Source organism: Pelodiscus sinensis, chromosome 2, assembly GCF_049634645.1.
Source record: "Pelodiscus sinensis isolate JC-2024 chromosome 2, ASM4963464v1, whole genome shotgun sequence".
NCBI lineage: Eukaryota > Metazoa > Chordata > Testudines > Trionychidae > Pelodiscus > Pelodiscus sinensis.
The window spans coordinates 87,832,794-87,855,699 of NC_134712.1; the positions used below are offsets into that span (position 1 = coordinate 87,832,794).

The 22,906-nt window shown below is 41.0% G+C and overlaps 1 protein-coding gene across 4 annotated transcripts in view; it reads left to right on the forward strand.

Annotated features, from left to right (window-relative positions):
• The window catches only part of CEP192 (centrosomal protein 192), a 162,700-nt gene extending 140,127 nt beyond the window's left edge, over nucleotides 1-22,573 (forward strand). For 2 of the 4 annotated variants that reach the window (XM_075921011.1, XM_025181879.2), the window contains exons 42-46: nucleotides 1,248-1,367; nucleotides 7,042-7,160; nucleotides 7,951-8,074; nucleotides 8,976-9,034; nucleotides 18,362-22,573. In XM_075921011.1, the coding sequence (XP_075777126.1) occupies nucleotides 1,248-1,367; nucleotides 7,042-7,160; nucleotides 7,951-8,074; nucleotides 8,976-9,034; nucleotides 18,362-18,500 (561 nt within the window). In that variant the 3' untranslated portion in view covers nucleotides 18,501-22,573. The other 2 variants (XR_012901559.1, XM_075921013.1) reach the window with 2 other exon arrangements.
• The last annotated feature ends 333 nt before the right edge of the window (nucleotides 22,574-22,906 follow it).

Sequence of the window (22,906 nt, forward strand, 5' to 3'; positions counted from 1 at the left end):
GAAAAGGATGCTACTTTAACTTCCTTATACACTTAGTAACAGATTTAAAGTGTCCTCTTACTGGTTTTTGTATGTTACCTTTCCTGATGTCCGGCACAAATCTGACATCCTTTCACAAAAAAAATTCAAAACCAGACTACAAAGAGAAACAGCAGAGCTGCAATTCATTTGCAAATATAATATGATAAAATAAGCATTCTAAATCCTTATTTAGTACTTACCTCACTACAAAGGTAATTTTCCCTCTCTTGATAATTCACATCTCATCAGCTGCTGGGCATGAACCTCATCCACCCTGACTTAATTGGCCTGGTTAACACTGGTCCTACACTTGATAAGTAACTCCCTTCTCTATATATGCTAATACATATGCATATGTCCCTGCCTCTGTCATTTCCACTCCAATGAACCTGACAAAGTGGTTTATTTGGGCATAAGCTTTCATGAGTAAAATCTGTTAGTCTATATTTGGAAAAAGAGAGTCCTGTGACACCTTAAAGACTAACACAGCTACCCTTTGAGACTTGTTATCAATTTTTGTGTATGAAGTTTTTGAATAACGTGTGTAGTGATGCAATTTTTAAAAGCCTACCCTAAAAACCATTTTGATCTTTTAAGTGTTGCATCTGTTTGAATGTCTTATTTTGGTTTAGCTTTAACCTGTTTGATGTAGGCTAACTTGAAACAAGTCACTCCTACAGTGCACTAGGAACTTCTAGTTCTCAGTAGCAGAGTGTATACAGTCTGTTAATATGCATTAGGCTAGTGCATTTTACCTTCATACCCCAGTTATCATTGCTGTGTATGTGATCCCATTAGCTGTTTTCTGCCATTTCTTTTCGTGCAAGGGGTTTTTGCACTAAAACAAGCAATGTGGACTTTTTTCCCTCAAAAACCCTGTTTTGAGCAAGATCCTTATGCTTCTCTGGGACAGGCGTAAGGATCTTGTACAAAATGGGGTATTGCGCAACCCCCCCAACCACGTTGCTGCTTTTTGCACAAAAACCCCTTGCGCAAAAAGAAATGGCAGAAAGTATTCTAATGAGATTGCAACTTATGCTAATGAGTCCCTCATTAGCATGTTTCCTGCAGGAAGAACTCAGTGAAGTTGAAGCCTCAGTGTATGAATTTAAACTAATGTAGTTAAACCAGGACAAAATACTGCAACTTTTTCATATAGGCAAAATTGTAGTTGTATATAAAATTTTAAGTAAACTTTCATTAACACTTTACCCCTATCTTGGTAGATTGCTATCATCTTTTTACCTAGGGATAGAGGAGACTATGCTCAATTTTGGGACCTGGAATATTACAGACTTGCAGAACCGCATATGAAAAATAAGCTACAATTTCAACTTTCTGGAGTGGTAAGTTTATGAACTCCATAAACTAATGTTCAGTATTTGTCCACATCATTTGCTGAAGTGGAATAAAATATATATAATCACAGTTCAAGGCTGTGTGCTATTTATCCAAAATGTATTAAGAACATAATTAAGTCTTAGAGTAAACCTTTTAATTGCGGGTAGTCCCAATTCTAATTTTTCTTGTTGATTATTTTAAAAAGATATTCTACACATTTTGTTCAACATAGTAATTTGAATGGTTATATAACAAATATTTATCTTACCCTAACTTTAGCATCTTATTTTGCATTAATTGTTCTGAAGGGAATTATAAAATACTTATCCCTTCAGGTAACTGCTAATTTTGTGACACATTTACTTCTCTTGTGGGGCTTGAAATCCATGGATCTGTATCAAATAGATCTTGCTAACTCCTGCTAACATAAGAACATCCATACTGGGTGAGACCTAAGGTCCATCTAGCCCAGTAGCCTGTCTTCTGACAGAGACCAATGCCAGATGCACCAGAGGGAATAAACAGAAACAGGTAATCAAGCGATCCCTGTCCTATCATCCATTTCCAGTCTGACCAACAGCAGCTAGGGACATCACCCCTACCCAGCCTGGCTAATAGCCACTGATGGACCTAACCTCAATGAATTTATCTAGTTCTTTCTATAACCCTGTTGGAAGGCCTAGTCTTCACAACATCCTCTGGCAAGGAGATCCACAGAATACCTGTGTGCAGCATGAAGAAAAATGTCCGTTTGTTTGTTTTAAACCTGCTATCTATTAATTTCATTTGGTGACCCCATGTTCTTATATTATGGGAACAAATAACTTTTCCTCATTCACTTTCTCCATAGCTGTCATGATTTTATAGACCTCTATCATGTCTCCTCTCAGTCTCCTCTTTTCTAAGCTGAAAAGTCCCAATCTTTTTAGTCTTTCTTCATATGGCACCCATTGCAAACTCCTAATCATTTTTGTTGCCCTTTTCTGAATCTTTTCCAATGCCAATATATCTTTTTTGAGATGAGGCAATCACATCTGTATGCAGTATTCAAGATGTGCATGCCATGAATTTCTATAGAGGCAATAAGATATTCTCGGTCTTATTCTCTGTCCCTTTTTTAATCTTAACATTGTTGGCTTTTTTGACTGCTGCTGAACATTGCGTGGATGTTTTCAGAGAACTATCCGCAGTGACTCCAAGATCTGCTAAACAATACCGAATCTAAAAAAGTAATGGGATGCATAAAAGTTGCATTAATGCATTATTAACTTTAATAGTGAAAGACTGTAAGATCAGGGAAATATGCAGCAGGCTAGTGCTCTATCCATTCATTCCCCAGTTTGCTCCGCCTTCTGTGCATGCATACTTTGTGATTATCCCCTTAACATTAAGCAACATGACAACAGAGGTTCTTAAAGTTCCCAGCTATGGTATTAGAGCTGTGGATGAAAAGTAGGGTCATGTGCTTAATACATTCACAGTAGGTGATTAACATAATTTGATGTTTCATTATTTTCCGTAGATCCCACATTAGGCTTTGTGTTCTGATCTTGTTCACTTTTGAAACATACCAACACAATAAAATATTTAGGGACACTTGCTGGTTGACTAGTGTTTCCTGTAAGCAGAGTGCTTAGGCAGCCATTCAAAAGAGATTCAGGTGCCTCCCAGCTGATTAGCAAAGCTTCCACAGCTAGCAGCATCGATTTCAATTGGTGGTGCACATCCATACAGACCTCCGTGCATATAACAACATTTATTCTGCACGTGTATGGAGGGAAAATTATAGGGAACATAGCTGTTGACCCATGGATCCATAAATTGTATCTGTGATTTATCAGATTCACCTGATTATCCATCTACACATGACGTGAGTCATGGACCAGTTCATTTGCCAACTTTTTTTTTTGACAAAATTGGTTTACTTAATTTGAGTTGGTGATAAAAATGTATTTAATCGTTTCCCTGAACAATGAGGTCTGGATCTAGGTCACTTATTTGACCTCAACTATAGGGTAAGCCTTGGCTCAGCTTCTTTCTGGAACCAAATATTTCTCTAAGCTGTAGACCCCTGAGAAGGTCTCCTTTTGAAACTCTAAATCGCGAAGACTAGTAAGAAAATATATAAAATAATTTGAGGGTTTGTTTTTTTTTTATAGAAAGCATTTCGATTTGAGGGTTGTTTTTTTTTTTTTTTTTTTTTTTTTTTTTTAAGGGAAAGCATTTCGATCTAAGCTCTGCTGTGCCCAATTGTCTGGTAGCATAAGGTAAAATTAGAGCTACTGCCCAATTCTAATTTATGCCCGACTCAGTGTGATATCAGAGAGCTGCAACCAGTTACTTACGGCCTGTCCAACTTCCACTCTGACATCCTTCCATTGCATGCAGTTGGACTTTGTGTGTGGTGGGGGGTTCTATTCTGTGGGTTCAGTTGTGTAGCAAGGTATATCCTGCAAACAGTTTGATACTTTAAACATTCTGCATATGTATGTGACATTTGGTGTTGTACCCTAATGGTTCCATGCTTTGGGTATAAAGATTCAGGCTCTTCCTTTTAAGGAACAAACCTCTTCATAGCTAAGATTCCTATCCTAGAAAAAGTTATGGCAACACAAACTAGGTCCACAATATAGATTTCTCCTAGTTCACATTAAAAGGTGGATTCTCTTAATTCCAAAGGAATGCAGTTCAGCCTAAAATTCCTTCATACTGAAAAAAATTCAGATTCAGTAACCATGGAAAATTCTGTTTTCTTAAATCATTAAGTGCCATAAACTTTTCCGTAAAGTATTCATGGATTGATCAGAGCTCTCAACCTTGAAGATATCCTACAACTGTATCACAAAAAGGAAAATATGTGAGATTAGAAACAAGTTAGACTACCTTCATCAGTGCGAGGACTTGATTTGTGATTTAATTGGATCTCGGGGATTTTAACAAATGTGTAACTACTACAGCCAGAACTTCCATTAACTCTTCACCTTGCTGGGTATTTACAGCAGAAAACATGTGAGATAAGACTACTTTGGAAAGGTCTATGAAAGAGCTTAAAGTGGAATGATTGTTGAATCAAATCAATCATCTGCCACATTTCTGTTAGCAGCAAAGTCAATACAATTTCTGTTTAAGCTATTAAAGATATTTATTTATTTATTTATTTATTTATTTATTAAGCAGATGTCTTTTTAATTAGCAAGAGGAGGCAAATGCAAGGCCATATGTAGGAGAAAAGAACATGGGTCACTTAAGGTGACTGTATCCTGAAATACATTGATTCTGAAAAGGACTTGGGGACATTGGTAGATATCCAGCTAAATTCAAGGTCACAGCACAGTACAATGAACAGGAGGGTTAAAGCAATCATTGGATATATGGCGGGGGGGGGGGGAATATAGGGGGTGTGCGCAGAGTATATCTCTGTAAGGTATTGGTGAGACAATTATGGGAATACTGTTAAGTTCTGGTATCAGTAATTCAGAAATGTTGAACAATTTAAAGGATTCAGAAAAAAGTTGGTAAAATTATTTGAGGACTGGAAGACAGAGGAACTTAAGATGCTTGGTTTTGGTTAATTCAAGAAATATTCTAGTGACTTGATTATGCTCTGAGTACCTACTGCCCCTTTGAAAGATATGACTTCAGAAAGAGCCTATTTTCAGAAAGGTTGTCATAGAGGTATGATTTATTCTTTGGACATGAAATGTCCTGGCTTCAGACACTGGATAGATAATCATGATAGTATGAAAAATCTGTCGTCTTCATAGTTTCCTTGCTAAGTGTCCTTGCTATGAGAGCTTCCACTCTTACACAAGAATCCTTTAAGTTGAGGCTCTGCACCTAAAATCACAGGGGAAAATGCTTCTGGTTGTGGTCAGAAAAAGGCTTTATTATACATGTATCTCTTTTTATACCCATTTTTGGGACTACATTAGTCAGAGTTCTGTCCAGATGAAAATGCTGCACACATATTTGTGTTCAAGAACAAGCACTATCTGACCCCAACCCAAAGAAGCATCCCAGAAATGTCATAGGCATAGTTCTGGCCAGAATTGGACACTCCTTGCATCTATCTCGTTTCCTGACTGTAATGCCACTTTTCCAAAAATTCCTGGTGGAGATGTGTGAAGCTTTCCACATGTAGTGAAGGATTAACTATCTGTTTTGGATTAGGTCTCAATGTCTGTTTACAGGTAAATTAATTTTTAACTTCAGCATATTAAGTTATGGAATCAAATGCTGTAGGATTGAAAGATAAGATAACCAGCAATTATGGGGGGCCAGCCTGAGTTGTTTATGCTATTCCATTGGCCAGGTGGCCTAGACATGAGGAAGGGAGCTGGGTCATGTCGGTGCACACTGATGCTCCTGGAGGCTGATTAAGAACCACAAGATCCAATTCTATAATTTTAGCACCCATCTTTTTATACATTTTAGAACCTAAGTCTTGTCCTATTCCACTGCCTAAGAGCATTGTATGACCATGAGTCATCAGTGAATGGCAGATGGGACTTAGATCGTCTTTCTTTATGGGGCTTTTGTCTCTCTTCCTTGGCGGGTTCTTTTGCAGGGTTCACTCACGCTGTTCTTTGAATATCAAGGTGGTGCTGGTAACCCAGACAGGCTGGCTTCAAGGACTGATCCCATCACACATGCACACCCTAACTTTAAACAGAATTCTTAAATTTTGATGCAGAATATCCATAGAAGTAGTCCTATAATTTGGGTACAAAGTGATAGGACCTCAGAAGAGTTTGGCATGTAACACCTGGAAAACCATTCCTTAAAGGGAGTCTAGGCTTCATGTGCAAGGTCCCAGGAGGAATAGTGGGCCAGAAACATTTTTATTTCAGAAAAGTTGCATAACAGTGTTATATAATCCTTCATATAATTCACTCCATAATCCTCCATATAAACTCTGCAAATTAGGTTTCTGTTTCTCTATAGAGACCTCTTAGTGGGAAATGCTATATGATTGTGGCTTGCTTTCCAAATTACAAAACTTGTGTTGTATAAGACCTTGTATTTCTATCTGGCCAAAGGGCCATGACCCAAGGATCCTGTGCTACTAGTGGATAGTGTTTGCCTCAGAGGCTTGCTGTGACCCTCCACGCAGCCTCCTCTTCTCTAGAGGAAATGGTCACCATCTACTGAACAATACTCATCATAGGCTAGTCCGCAGTTTGGGGTGAAAACCTCTCTGTAGTCCTTGTCTCACCTTTCAGGAACAGTCTCTGCAGTGGCATGGGGAAGATTGGGGGGAATCTGGGCCTGCCCACTACTCCGGTTTCTGGCCTAGGGACCCTAAGACAATGGCAAGAGACAGGGTTTTTTCTACTCAGAGACTGGCAGCTTCTTCCCTGGGCCCTTTCCCCAAACAATACCTTCCAAGTACCTTTTTTCTCTTACCTGAGGAAGTCTGTCCTGCTTCTCCACAGCACTCTGCCTTGCTAATAGTCAACATCTCTCACCCAGGTCACCTTCTCACTCTCAAATCTTACGCTTCTGCCCTACGTGCACGGAGGCTTTATAAACAAGCCCCAGTAGGCCTTAATGGGCTTCAAGTGCTTTGATCAGCAAGCTCTTAATTGGTCCAGATGCCAATATTTTGGGAGCTATGCAAATGTCACTTAGCGCTTTACTTTACTCCAAATATTAATGTAAGGCTTTTCTTACCCATAGGGTGCTAAAACAGAAAATGAAGCTGTGAAAGAAAAAGTTTCTAAAGGTGCCCTAATAAAAACTGAAATTCCAGTTATGCCGAGAAGACCTGGCCCAGAGACTTCTACGCTTAAAACTGGGTATGTATCTTTTTAATTAAAAAGGCAAATAGTTGAACGTTATATGGCAGACCTCTTCTATGAATCTTCGCCTTTTGCCACTCATAAACAAACTTGCCAAATTTTCATTAGTTCAGAATGCATTATTGTATGTGTGGTCATGATTGGCTACTGCGACAACTGACGAAGGCATTAGAACCACATTCAATTGTGAAACCTTTTAAAGATGGTGCTAGCTAAGTGTCTCCATTTGTAATCTCTGTCTCGTTTGAGCTCGCTGCAGTTTGCTATCAGTTAATTTGCTCAGTCCATTAACCAGAATTGAATGTAGCATCTTGCTCTTAACTGGACACTCTTCTCACATAGGCCCTTCTCTCAAAAATATAATTTTCCCCAAGATCACTGTTCAAGCCTTCAAAGTTTGAAATGATGGATGTGAAGCCCAATGAAATATGCACTTCCTTTTTATGGGAGTGAACGGGTGCTTGGTGTTCATATGGTAATCTTCTAGGTCTCTAGGAAAACATGTGGGCACAACTCAAGGCTGTGAAAGTATAAATTATTCTGATTGCTACTTCGCCACAGCATTCTTCTAAATTCCATCTCTTAATTCATGAACTGAATGAGACAAATTATAGCCCTAGTTATAAAAATACATTACTTTTGACTTTCCAATGATTCTGAATGTATTTCTATTTTGGAACTACACTTGATACCATTTAATAGTGTCTCATCATTCCATCCAGATGTAGATCCTGTATATCCGATAAACGGAGAACTTAATGATTTAAACCTATTTTTTCAAAAATAGGCAAAATGAGGTAATTCGAGGAGTGTATGCCCGAGAAGATCAGTATACATTTCTACCAACAAGAGTTGGGGAATCAAGCATATTAAAAGTCAATTTGCGGAATAATACTTTTATAACCCATATGGTAAGTTGGTTGCTTCAAATTTTAAACTTTATTTACAAAATGCAAAACATTTAAAATTGCATTTACCAACCCTAACAATATCTAATATTTTCTCTGGTATTTTCACTAGCCTTTGATGCTAAGAATTGTGTGTTAAGATGTTCTAATGCATGTTGCGTTAGTAGAAACTATTGGTTCCCAACTTCATACTTAAAATGTTTATATAGTGGAAAAAAGTTCACTTTTAGAGGTTTCTTGCTGCTTTTCAGTTATTCTTTTCTTGTTGACTCTTAAGCATCAAGGCTACATCTACGCTGGCCAGTCTTGCGCCAGAACAAATGCAAATGAGGCGCAGCGATGAACATCGCCGTGCCTCATTTATATACTAAATGAGCCACCACTTTTGAGCAAGGGGCTTTTGCCCAAGAGCCGTTTTGCCACTTAGTTTCAGGCAGAACAGCTCTTGCGCAAGGGGTGGGTTTTGCACAAGAAGGAGCAGTACAGACTGCTTCTTGCTCAAAAACCCCTTGCGCAAAATGGCGGCTCATTAAGTATGCAAATGAGGCACAGCGATATTCAGCGCCATACCTCATTTGCATATGTTCTGGCGCAAGACGGGGCAGTGTAGACGTAGCCCAAGAGTTTTCTGAATAGCATATTTAAATTGTCACCTCTTTCAGCTGGAATAGTCCGAGTATAGGCTGCTTATAGGAGTCTAGTTTTTAAAAATATGCAATAAGTCTTGATATTCAATTTAACTATGTATAAAGTTGGGCATGTTCCATTTTTAAATGTTGGCTTTCTCTTTAAAGTTTATATCTAAGTCTGTAGTTGAAAACTTTGAGTTATTTTGAAGCGTGTGCTAAAATAGTTACAGTGCTGCTTACATGTTGTTGTTCAAGTATTTCATATTAAATTGCAGCTGAAGTTTGTAAATCCCGGAGAGCCTTTCCACATCAAACACTCAAAATACTCGTTGAGGTGAGTGAATTTCTTACTCAAATTTTACTCAATATTAGAAGTTTCAAAACATAAATAAGCTATTTTGTGAGGTAAAGTTCTAATTATTAAGGATATATCATACTCTAAAGTCTAAATTTCAGCAGCTGCAACATTCTTGTCCTTCTAGTTAAAATGTATATTTTTGCACAAATCTTACTTTCTAATATTTTATCTGAAGGCACAAGAGTCCCCACAATTACTTTTGGGGCTGCTCATTTCCTCCCTGTATCATGTCTCGGACTACGTTGCTGCTTTTAATACTAAGCCTAAATCATTTGGTATGCGTTGCACACAATTGGGTCATTCCTTCCCCATTTCTACTTTCCATACAACTGATTAAGTCAGCATGCTTCCGTGATGCTTCTAGTTTGACAGAACTGTAGAGTGATAATGAAGATTTTTTTTCTTTTTGCAGATAAATGTCCTAGACCACCATTGTATCTGAGTAGGTGCAATAGCTGTTCAGCATGTTGGCTAGCTATAATAATAAGTTGTATACTTGATCTTAATAGCACTCTTTTAATCTTGATGGATTCCATAACCATCTAGTAATTCAGTGACTATTGACTGATCCTTATAAGTAGTGTGTAACCATTTCTGGAGTGAAACATGGAAAGTGTTGGACAACAATATTAACACAGGAATTTAGAAGAGCAGATGCATACTTCATCCTGTTGTTAAAATTGGAATGGCCAGGAAGCAGAATAAGGTTGCTAAAACTAAAATTTAACCACAATACATAATATAACCAAGTTAACAATTAGTATAGATTTTGGTGTTTCATGGAATCAGATAACCAGTCTCTCCATCTTAGAGCTGGAAAAAGTGAGGCATAAAGCAATGTCAGAGTGAATCAATGGAGAAGCCAAGATTTACATCCAGTGGGAATGTTAAAAAGTGTTGTCCTTTTTTGTAAATGTGTAACCTCTGAAATAGAGGTGGCAGAGGGGTGGGAGGAGCCAGTTTAAAAGCTGGCTTCCTATGAGTATGAGTTCCCGCTAGGGATGTTAAATGTCAGTTAATTGAATAGTCGAGTAACCTCATTAATTCTTGTCAGTTAGTCGACTATTTTGTAGTCCCTGGGGGCGGGGCCAGCAGCCAGTGCACTTCAGTCTCACTCCTGAGGAGCCCTCGTTCCACGAGGAGTAACGGTAGTTCGGAATAGGAAGCCTAATCCGAACTACCTAGTTCGTGCGGCATGTAGCTGCGGGCACGGAGTCTGAACTAGCGGACATTTAAAAATGGTGGCGCCCGGCAATATGCAAATGAAGCCCGGGAAATTCAAATCCCAGGCTTCATTTGCAACTCCGGTTGCCTACATTAACCACCCTAGTTCGAACTAGGGTGGCTAGTGTAGACATACCCTAATTCCTCAAAGCTTACTCCTTAATAAAATCAAAAACCTTTTTCCAGAAACCTTTTTTAATAGATAATAAGTTAATATTTTATTTAATGTTTCTATATTTTCATTGCTTCTATATGGAAACTAGTCAATTAAATTAGTGGTAGAGATGTAGCCGTGTTAGTCTGGGGTAGCTGAAGCAAAATGCAGGACAATGTAGCACTTTAAAGACTAACAAGATGGTTTATTAGATGATGAGCTTTCGTGGGCCAGACCCACTTGATCTGAGGAAGTGGGTCTGGCCCACGAAAGCTCATCATCTAATAAACCATCTTGTTAGTCTTTAAAGTGCTACATTGTCCTGCATTTTGCTTCAGTCAATTAAATTAGATTACTTTCAAGTACCACATCTAATTAATGTTAGAAGGTAATTGCATAGCAAATTGTATTTGCTGAAAGTAGGACTGAATGTGTTCTTCAGACCAAAAAATGAAACAATCATACGTTGTAGTGGTATGATTTTTTAAAAAGAACAATTTGTGGAAGTAACAGTGTATCCTGTATGAACAGTCTTTCAAATGTTAAGTGTGTCAACAAAATTTCAGGGTTTTGTTTAACATACCAGTGTTTGATGTTCAAAAACTAGTGCAGTTGTGAGTTTGCTTTTCTCCAATTGGCCATGTGTGTGCAAATAGAAAAAGTTCAGCTATACTGATTTTTTTACCACAATCAGTCTATTAGAATTAGTCTAATCCAAATGCAAATTCTTGATATAAATCATCAATGAAAAGAGAAGCGATTGGTATTCTCTTCACCCAGATAAGACACAGCACATTTTTTTTTCTAATGACTGTAGGGTAATCACTTAATAGATTATATAAGTATTGATAAGGAAAGGAAGGAGGAACCTCTGACCAATTCATAAGGAGAATTCAGGAATGGGCTCACAAATATCTTAGTTTTGCATTGCAAAGTTAATATTTTGAAGATCCCTTTGAGGTCATTTTGTTCAGCATTTGGATAGAATTTGGTTTTCTGAGCATACTGTCTGTATACGTTGGCATCTAGAATGTAGTTTGTCAATGAAAAGGGTTTCACTTATCTTAAGTGTACAGGCAGTCCCCGGGTTGCGTACAAGAAAGGGACTGTAGGTTTGTTTTTAAGTTGAATCTGTATGTAAGTCGGAACTGGCGTCCAGATTCAGCCGCTGCTGAAACTGACCGCCAGTTCTGACTTACATACAGAATCAACTTAAGAACCCCAAGCGTCCCCAAGTCAGCTGCTGCTGAAACTGATCAGCAGCTGATTCCAGGAAGCCCGGGGCAGAGCAACTCTGCCTCGGGCTTCCTGTAGTCAGCGCTGGTCAGTTTCAGCAGCGGCTAAATCAGGACGCCTGGGGCAGAGCAGCTGGGGTGCTGCTGGGTTGCTCCAGTAGCGCCGCTCCTCGGCACTACTGGACCAACCCAGCAGCACCCCATCTGCTCTGCCCCAGGCGTCCTTTTTGATTCAGCCGCTGCTGAAACTGACCAGCAGCGGCTGAATCAGGACCAGAGCAGCTGGGGTGCTGCTGGGTTTGACCAGTAGCGCCCAGAGCGGCACTGCGGGACCAACCGGCAGCACCCCAGCTGCTCTGCCACAGGCGTCCGGAGAAAAGCCTAGTCTGCGGGGGGGGGGGAAGGGGGGCGTACTAGCTGCGCCCCCCCCACCCCAGCAGACCAGGAAGACACGGGCGGCGGAACGAGAGGCACCGCGGTCCCGCCGCCTGGGTCCTCCATGGCTTTGCTCCCAGTCTCCCTGGTCTGCTGGAGACCAGCAGACCTGGGAGACGGGGAGCAAAGCCTCTGAGGACGCAGGCAGTGGGACAGCCGCGGGGCGCCTGGGCTGTCCCACTGCCGGCTTCCCCCGCGGCTTTGCAAAGCGGGGGGGGCTCGGGCAGCGAGGCAGCCCAGGCACGCCTGGACTGCTCCGCTGCCCGAGCCCCTCCGCGGCTTTGCTCTGCGTCTTCCTGGTCTGCAGACCAGGGAGACGCAGAGAGAGCCCCAGAGTACACAGGCGGCAGGACCGCGAGGTCCCGCAGTCCGTGTACTCTGGGGCAGCCCCGTTCGTAACTGCGGATCCGACATAAGTCGGATCCGCGTAAGTCGGGGACTGCCTGTACCTCTTTGTGGCCAAGTAGAGTATTAGCAACTGTGGTACCTCTTGCTGACAGTCACTCTTGAGCTGCAGTGGTCTTCTATAACTCAGCCCTCCGGCCAGGTTATAATATTTCTGTCCCTTTCAGCATAACAAAGTTCAACAGACAATTCCAATAGATAATTCTAAGACCTTGTGTAAAATCTCTGGCACCTGACTCGGCTCTCACCACTTTGCCAGCAACTGTTAGGGGAACAGGCCCTCCACACATATTAGGTTCCAGCCCATGGATGCCATAACCAGTAGCTATAGTCTGTGCAATTCTATTCCTTGCTGTTCTTTCCTGGGTCATCTTCCTATCCAGCCTCTCTTCCCTGCAGTTTTTCTCTGGTTTGACCCTTATGGCTTATTGGATAAACTGAAGCACAAAGGTTGACATGCTGATGGTTATATAATTAGTCTGTGTCAAAGGTGGGACATATAACCCAGTGCAGGACAAATATTTCAGAAGATTAGTGCTTTGTCTCTAAACTATTGTTATACTAGAACATAATTGTAGTGGCAAAATAGCAAATGTATTTGGACTCTTAATTAACTGACAGTGATTCTTCAGAGGGAATCAAAATATCTCAGCAGTGGGAATCAGTGCTCTGTAGTATCCTAACTAGAACAGGGGTCAGGAAGAAGAGCTTGAACAGAAGCTTTCACACATAGGGAAGATAGAATTGGTAGAGAAGATGGGAGGTGAAAGGTGAGAATAATGTAAGGAAGAAATGGGTTTAGACTGAGACAAAGGAGTCCTGCAGCACCTTAAAGATTAACAGATGTATTTGGGCACAAGCTTCCATGAGCAAAGACACACTGGGTCAGGAAACAGACAACTGAGAGAGTCTGAGACACAAAACTGCAGAGATGATGGAAACGCAGAATGAATAAATCAATTAATGGTCTACCTTGCTAAATGGTGGTCGTGCTGCTGCTTGTTTCCCTCATTCTGATTGGCTTTATTACTGTTACGTTACCTGCCTTTCACTTCCTGATATAGTATTGGCATTTGATCCCTTGAGGCCTACCTATGTGCTTACCACACAACTCTACAGCTTCTCAGCGTATGTATCTCTTGCATTTCTAATATATGCAACACTGGGTTTAGACTGTCACCTCTTATGACAATCACCCAATTCCTTATATTCTGTAGAACAGAGACTAAATTTGTCCATTTAATTATATTTGGTACATTTTACTCTTAAGGTTGATTTTCTGCTAATTTAATTTTTAACAGATTTTACATCAGTGTTACAGTAAAACCTGTGTTATCCAGCATGCTCGGGGATTCGGGCGGTCCCGTTATCTAAATATTCCGGTTATCTGAGGGTTCCAGCAACCTAGGAAAAACCAATGGACAATAATAGTAAAACTCAAAGTTTTTAATACTGGTAGTTTTGTAGCGTGAGGCAGTTGATCTCACGTTTCTATATTGAGTTAGATGATTAGTACTTTAATAAAAAATTAAGCCAATCATGGCAAACCAAGCCAGGCCTGTGCGCCTGAAGATGTGACAGTGTTGTGGCTGGGGGCAATGCCAGTTAACAGAGTGCCAGATAACAAAGGTTTTACTGTACAATGAAGTTCTGCTTCCTCATTTTTTTTTTTCCAGAGCCCTACTGCTTTGCTTATGTGATCGGGTCTTGATAATGATGAAAAATACCTAATTTTGTGAATTGTTTTTACATGATTAGATTCCTTTTAATTTAATTCTTTCAGTGATCAGTTGATGTACACATGAAATTTTGTTGGCAAAATTCCTATTAAAGCAAAAGCAAACAGTATTGCTACTTTTTCATATAGTTTCTAAATTGTCAATATAGCATAATTTCAGAACCAAGCTTCTTCAGATAAGCTCCAATAGTAGTTATCAAAGCACTGTAGTATTTTGACACACTGATATAAATTTGAAGTTGTCTTTTGAGTGCCTGCTCATCTCCATTCCAATTAGGTGTGCATGCATCGGCATCTCATGCACAGATTCTAGAGCTTTTTTCTCTTAGCAGTACCTGTTGGGCCAGCCAAGGAGCCCTCTATATATCCCTACCTGCCCTCCACCCCCTCAGTTGCTTCTTAACATCCATGTCAGTAGCTGGAGAGCTGACTGCGTAGTCATTCTCAGCCTTTAGTGCATGTACGTAGTTGGTCTTTTGTCTTTCAAGTTATTTAGTTGTTAGTTTAATAAGAGGAGGGAGTTTTACTCACTTTAGCCTCTCCCCCAACAGGGAGCGATGCCTGAGCTCCAGGGGTTCAAGCTGTGTGAGAAGTGCGTGAAGCCCATGCCTTGCAGTGACTCACATGACTTGTACCCAAAGTGTCTGGGTAAGGGTCATCGTACAGACAGTTGCCACATTTGCAAGAGTTTCAAGCCAAGGACAAAGCAAGAAAGAGACACTTGGCTCAAGCTCGTTTCTTATGGAGTCTGCTTTGCAACTGCCGGCACCGTCAGTGCGAAATGCACTGGCCTCAGTGTAGGAGATTTCGACAGCACTGACTAGACAGGCAGTTGCCTCTAAGAAGCCCTTAGGGCACCGCTCACAGTCCCTCGTGCTGAGGAGGAAGAGAGATTGCGGGGAAGATCTCTGGAGAGGCACAGCCACAAAATACACCGTAAGGAGGGGCACTTGGTTTTGACAGTGCATCTCAAGGCTCTGGGACCAGCAAGGCATCAGTGGAGTTTGATGCAGAGGGAGAGACCAGTGCCAGAGGTGGTAACAGGCGCTCATTGAGTTGACCTCATTCCCATGCGCTGAGACCTCGGCACCGCATCAGCAGGCTCAACCTGAACCCCGGTACTGCCTGGGGTGTCCCAAGCACCCATTTGGGCCCAACACTATCAGCAGCGGCACCAGTGATGTTACTGGCACTGGAACACTCGCAGGGACCATTTCCAGCACCCATGCCTACCCCCTTGGCACCAGGCGCTCCGGCACTGCAACACCTAATGTCACTGGGACTTGAGGCAGTACTGGCAGTGCAGAGATTGGGGTTTCAGCCTAGGCCTCTGGTACTGCCTTACTGTGTCCCTGAGGCACTGTATCAGTTAGTGCCTCTGGACCAGTCACTTCCTGCCATGACTATGGCACAGATGATGCCCCCCACCGGCACCAGGCCCAGTGCACAGGGAGAAACCAGCGGCCATGGCCCAAAAACGACGTTCACATAGATCACTGTTACTGACATCGGCACTGCTGTGGTTGGTATCTAATTATTCTTCAGACTCAGAAGGGGAGTTGGTGCATTCTAAGGCCTCTTCAAATAGGTCCAGATCTCATCACCATTCCCACTCTGGACTTGGGCCACGGCACCGAAACCCATCAGTCAGACAGACTTGGCCACCCCAGAGGCAGCCACAACTTCAGTGGCCATTCTGGACCCCCTGGGCCTACCACCAGTCCCGGGGCCTGCCACCGTCTACCCCACAAACAGCTGGCAGAACTGGCGGAGAACTAGGTGTCAAGGAGTCCTCATCCTCCTCGCCCAACGAGGCTTTGGTAGGTCCTGCCCCGCCACTTCCATTTATGGATGCCAGGGCCCACCAAGACCTGAGTAGAAGGCTGGCAGCCATCTTGGGGGTTCAGGCAAAGGAGGTCCAGGAGGAGTCCAATCCAGTGATGGACATCCTCGCGTCAAACACCCCGGGTAGGGTGGCACTAGCGCTTAATAAAACAGTGGACAAGATCTCCAAAACATTATTGCAGATCCCTGCTTCTATCCCCTTCTTCCCCCCCCCCCCCACCACACACATGCAGAATGGGGTTGAGAGACACTACTTCGTCCCCCAAGCAGGGTATGAGCACATCTTCACACACCGTCCTCCAGGTTCATTGGTGGCGCAGGCTGCGGGGGCAAAACGAGTGCCAAGCACCACCAGGGCCCACGGCCAAATCTAAGGAGCCCCAAAATCTTGATTGGCTGGGGACAAAGGCCTATGCCGTGGACAGCCTGCAACTTTGCATCTCCAATCAGAAGGCAATGCTTAGTAGATACGCCTACAACATAGGGTCGGCTATGGATAAATTTAAGGATTGTCTCCCCTAAGACTCAACACGAGAGTATGGTTCCCTAGCAGAGCAGGGTAGGACAGTGGCATGTATGGCGCTGCAAGCAGCATTGGATGTTGCAGACTTGGCAGCCAGTATGATGGCCACAAGTGGTGTGATGAGGAGGAACCCCTGGTTGCAGGTATTGGGTATCCCCCTACTTTCCCCCCTCCCCACCCCCGGTCCAGAACACCTTGCAGGACCTTCCATTTTGAAGGGTCTGGCCTCTCTTCGGACCACCTCGGAGGGAAAGCTATGCCACCCAAACCTATCGTCCCTCCACCTCATGACCAGGAACCTTCATGGTTAATGGGAGCAGAGCGACTCTGCTTGGAGAAGGTTTAGAGGGTCCTCCTGGAGAGTAGAAAGCATTCCACCAGTGTTGTATATGTGGCCAAGTGGAATCGCTTCACCTTGTGGGTGGTGCAGATGGGAGTGGACCCAAAGGGGGTGTCAGTCCCTCTCATTTTGGATTATCTCCTATACATCTTCCCTGAGGTTTCACCTGGCCACAATTGTGGCTTTTCACCTGGGGGAGGGAGGTAGGACAGTGTTCATGTACGCAATGGTGAAGCGCTTCCTGAAGAGGGTGGACAGGTGGTTCCCCTGTACACGTTCACCTGTATCCCCATGGGATCTGAATTTAATTGACAGGACTCATGAGGTCCCCTTTTGAGCCCTTGGCCACCAGCTCTCTGAAGCACCTATCGTGGAAGGTGGCTTTCTTGATTGCAATCACCTCAGCCAGGAGAGTATGAGTTGAGGGCCTTCACATCGGAGCCCCCATAAATGGGTTTTCTTTAAGGACAAGGTTAGGCTACATCCCCACCCTGCATTCCTCACATTTCCTTCCCAGAACCCATTTTATGCCTAGAGAGCAGGTGCTATACTCTCTAGATGTTAGACGAGCACTAGCATTTTATATAGAGAGGACAAGGGTTTTGTAGGTCCCCACAACTCTTTATTGCCATAGAAGAAAGGATGAAGGGCTCACCGGTATTGGCTCCTAGATCACTTCCTTCATTAGAGCCTGCTAGGACCTTGCTGATAGGCCAGTGCCCCCTCTTATGGCCCATTCCACGAGGACGCAGGTGTCATCCATGGCATTAGTTGCAAAGTTGCCCTTTCTTGACATTTGCAGAGCTGTTACATGGTCCTCTGTTCACACATTTTCCAATCACTGTGCGATTGCTCAGCAGGCAAGGGAAGATGTGGCCTTTGGGAAGGCTATGCCGCAGTCCATTTTGAATTGGGTGTTGATAGACTCCGATCCCACCTCCTAGGACACTGCTAGGGAGTTACCTAATTGGAATGGGCATGAGCAAGCACTCGAAGAAAACATAGTTACTTACCTCTGTAACTGTTGTTGTTCGAGATGTGTTGCTCATGTCCATTCCAAATCCCCCCACCTCCCCTTCATTGGAGGATTCCGGCAAGAAGGAACAGAGGGGGTGGAGGGTCAACAGAGGTATACATGTCCCACTATAGCGGCACCACTCCAGGGGACTCCCTGGCTGGCCCAACTGGTACTGCAAATGGGGGGGGAAAAAAGCATTGGAATCCATGCACACCCCTAATTGGACTGAACATGAGCAACACACCTTGAAGAACAACAGTTACAGAGGTAAGTAACCATTTTTTCCAACACTGAACATCAGACCGGGTAATGCAAACTTTAAAAAAAATAACCAAAAGCAGCATTAAAGTCACTAATGTTGCAAAACCAATTTTTCCTTTTTACAGATCCCAGCATTATATCAACCTGCCAGTGCAGTTCAAACCAAAATCAGCAGGCAGATTTGAAGGTCTATTGCTTGTGCAAATAGACAAATGTGGCAGTCTTGGAATTCGATTACTTGGTGAAGCCCGTGCAAAAGAGTAATTGGAAAGCAGCTGTAGTAATACAAACTAAATTATTAAAGTATTTGTTATATTTTTTGTACATTATAATGCTGCTTTGTAAAACTGGTTGTAAGTTAAAATGAGGTTATTTTGTACAAATGATTCTTTGTTTCACATTCTAAAATGAGGATAAATCACTTTATGCTTAAAATTATCATGTTCTAGCTTACATTTCTGCACCTTTCTAAGGGGGAAAAGCATTGTATTTTTATTATGATTTCCTAAATACAGATTATTTATTTTAAATTTAGTAAATTCAGAAATACATTTGTAATTCATTTTGTAATAAACTTATTTTTCATCTAAATGTCAAGGTTTTACAGTGCCTATCACCGTCGTTTCCAAATATTATGTACCTTAAACCCTAATTTGTCAGTAATCCCCACAGCACTTTCCCCACATTGATACTGAATCCTCCCTAGGATGCTTACAGAATTATATACAATCTCAAAATTCGGGGGAGAGGGTTGTTGGTCTACATGCAGTTTAAGGACTAGTAATTATCAATAACTGAGGGTTAAAAATTTACAATATGGAAAAATAACTCCCCTTAACAGCTCTAGTACAATTATATCCAGGGTATTTTATTCTCTTAAGCATATTAAAGATACTATCAGATCTAAAAACCCCTCAGTTGGTCAAATCCTAAACCACAATGCATCATTCCTGCTCCCAGCACCATTCCCAGCAACAAAGTATAATCATAGAATACTTGGCACCAGGAAGCAGTGCGGGCCAAGCGACGTGCTGGCTGCCACTTCTTGCCACTCCTGTTGACCCAAAATGGCGAACAGTAGCCACTGGAAGCAGAGGGGCTTTGTGCCTGCAGACACTCCAGGTACATAAAATGTCCCAGGAGTAGTTTGCCCTGGTTGGCTGGGAACTGAAATTTGCTCAGGTTAAAAACAAAAATTAGTAAAATGCAGTGATCTGTTCTTAAGCTGACCCCTGCTCGTTACTGTTATTTTTTACCCCAAAAAAATCAAATATATTTCAGTAGTTACTAATTAGTCATATTAGAAAGATGTAAATCAAAATATTTTGCTGTGCTTTTCCATGCAACCCCCTAGTCTTCTCTCTCAATCATCCTAAGATACTTTTACACAATGATACAGGTTTTGCTATCAAACAATGATTTCTGGAGTTCGTTGACTGCAACAAAAAACCCGTACAAGATATTGCTAACATTATTATAACTGCAGTGAAAAAACACAATATCCCATTACAAGGATGCAAGGGTCAAGAATATGACAGCGGTTTCAATATGTCTGGCAAATACAATGGTGCTTAAGTCATTACTGAAATCAAGCCTCTTGCCAAATGTTCTAATTGTGGAGCTCACAGCTTCAAATGCAGTAATCACATTTTTGGGGATCATACAAAAATCTACTATTTTTTTTTCCTCACAGCCCTAAATATTAAGAGAGATTCCAAATAAAAAGTGGATGTTCATTGCAGAACCCAATGTAGACGATCACCTTGCGTGGAAAGTGTTAAACCAATTGCAAAACACTTGCTACTAACAAAACATGCATTTATCAAGTGCAGAGAACTAAATCTTTCTTCTGAGTACAAAACAGAACTACAGGGAATTCAGCATTACATAGTCATTTAAATGTACTTTGATAGCAACAATATGGTGTAAAATATTGATTGTCATAGATCAATGCAATAAGTCTCTTCAATCAAGAGAGGCAGCTCTTGATCTTTTGTTTGAGGAACTTAAAGAGTTACATAGTAAGTGGAAAACTTCTATCAGAAGCCTAGTGTGCAGCCAAAGCCATGTCAACAGACCTGCCAACCAAAACTAAAGTCCCCAAGAAATGCACAAAGAGAAAGCTGTTTCACTTTGAAACACTGGGAGAAGAGAATGAAGAGAGATTTGAAGTGAATGCTTTTTATAAGCTTGTTGACTGCATTCTGGAGGGAGAGGGGTGGTTTGACACAGCTGTTCATCATGGTCAGAGATAAAAAATTTCAGTTTTCTGTGATTATACTTCGAATTCACTGATACTCAGATTGAAAACTCGTGTTCTGCTTTTTGCAGAGCATATGACAATGCATCAGTGGACATTATTGATGAGATGAAACACATGAAAGCAATTTGTAAGGCCAACTTTGAAAGTACACTTCTCAAACCAGTAGACCTGTTAAATAAAATTCATGAGCTTAAGTTGGAATGTCTTTTTCATAATGTCACCCTAGCGCTGCAGATATTCTGCACCATTCCTGTTACTGTTTCTGAAGCCAAAAGATCTTTTAGCAAAATGAAACCAATAAAAATGTACAAAAATCTATACTTCTATTAGACAGTCTTAGTGGTCTTGCTCTTCTTGTTATAGCAAGATCTTGCCAGGTCATTGAACTTTGAAGATGTACTTGATTTGGTTGCAAAATATCCCAAAGAGTTGCATTTTAGGACCCCTTCCTCATTCAAATATATTTTATTTAAAACTTTTAAAATTTGTATTGTATATTTTAACTTTGTATTTAGTTACATTCAGCTTCTTCCTTGTCTTTAGATTATACATGAATCACAATTAGCTGTTCAATTAGCCTACTTGGTACATTAGGGTTTTTTATTTTGTTTTGTGCTTTTTTTATAAGTTTTATATATTTAATTTCATAGGATTGTAGAAGATATGGGAGGGAAGAGACCTCAAGGAGTCATCTAGTCTATCCTCCTGCTCAAAGCAGGACCAACCCCAACTAAATCCTATCAGCCTGGGCTTTGTCAAGCTGAGCTTTAAAAAACTCTAAGGTTGGAGATACCATCACTTACCATTCCAGTGCTTCACTACCCTTCTCAGTGGTGGATTTAGAGTTAATGGGGCCCCGAGCTCAGCTTCATGTTTGAGGCCCCCCTGAGGACCTAGCCAAGAAAAAGAATATTCACTCTTCCCATCCTGCTTATTTTTCATTCTTTTCTCTTCATCCTCCTATATTATAAGTAATAAGCAAATTAAAATGAAGTGAGGTACCTTGATTGTTTTTGTAGTCTACCTTTTTTTCATAGACCACTTGAAAATTGCTGAGGGTCTCGCCGGACCAGTTAATGATCTTTCCAAATATTGTTTGTGCCATGAGCTAACTATTGTCAAGTGCTTAGGATAGGAGCCCTTTATTTTAAAGAAAACAAAAACCCATAATATCCATTCCTGAATCGAGTTCTCAGAGGACAGTTTGAAAACTTCTAGTGTAGATGAAAGCTTGTATTTGCATTAAGCGAACATGAAAAATGTGTAAGCAAAATACATAGATGACATGTGAATGGAAAAATTAGTTAACTTCCTTTGAAGAAACTTATTGAAAATAAATTCAGATAACTTTCTTTCTACACTTTTTCTTTAAAAAATTGTCAATTAAATCATTGTAATATTTTTGAAGAGGCAATTTCAATTGTCAGTATTGCTGAACTGACTCATCATATTTCACAAATAATTTTAACTTGTTTCAATATAGAAAAAGAATGTTCAACAGAAACATTTGTGACAGGTATTGTTAAAAATATTTTTAGAATGGTTTCTACATTTGAAAAGGTTGCCTGCTAACGCTCACGTACAAGTCTATACAAATCAACTGAAGATTTTGAAGCCGAGTTCATCATTTTTCATAAAATTAATTAAATGTTTCACTTTCTTCAAAAAGATTTGGGTCCATGTCCTGTCGGTAGAATTCTCTGAAAAGTGATGGCAATGAGAAATTAGAACCTTCGTCCATATTTGTCAAAAAAACATGCAAAATAAATCAACAGTTTTCTTTTGAAAGTCACCTCTACTCTGCATTTACTCTATTATTGTGTTACAAATAACATTGATGGTCTCAACGATGATCTTCTTTTTCCCCTTTAAACTGATTTAATTGCCTGTAGTTTCATTGAAAAATAACTTCCTGGGGTTTTATGCTTCTCGTCAGATATTGCAGAGGAATCTATATTTTATGTTAATGTTAGTGTCTCTGCTTCTACAAACTTAGTCATTTTGAACTTCCTTGACAAATCTTGTAACTGAAGCTAACAAGTGTTCAACATTCAATAAATGTGTATCAACTTTTTGCAGTGGTTTGCAGAAGGCATTAATTCTTTTGAAGTAAATGGTTCCACAAAATAGCAAAACCAGCAATATTAAACTTTTCTGCTAAGGATTTTGCTTCAGTTTTCACATGTGGTTTTTCAGAATTTAATGTGACTATGTCTAATAAGGTTCTCTTTATAACATCATAGCTCATTTTCAAAGCCAAAAACAGCATCTGCATGAACAGACTTCTTGGTGTGTCACTTCTTTTTGACTATCAAATCTTTTCCATTTGCCTGCTCCAAGCATGATTGTGACATGCTCCACCAATATGTGGAAACCAAAAAAAGTGTGTTTTGAACTAAGTCAAAGT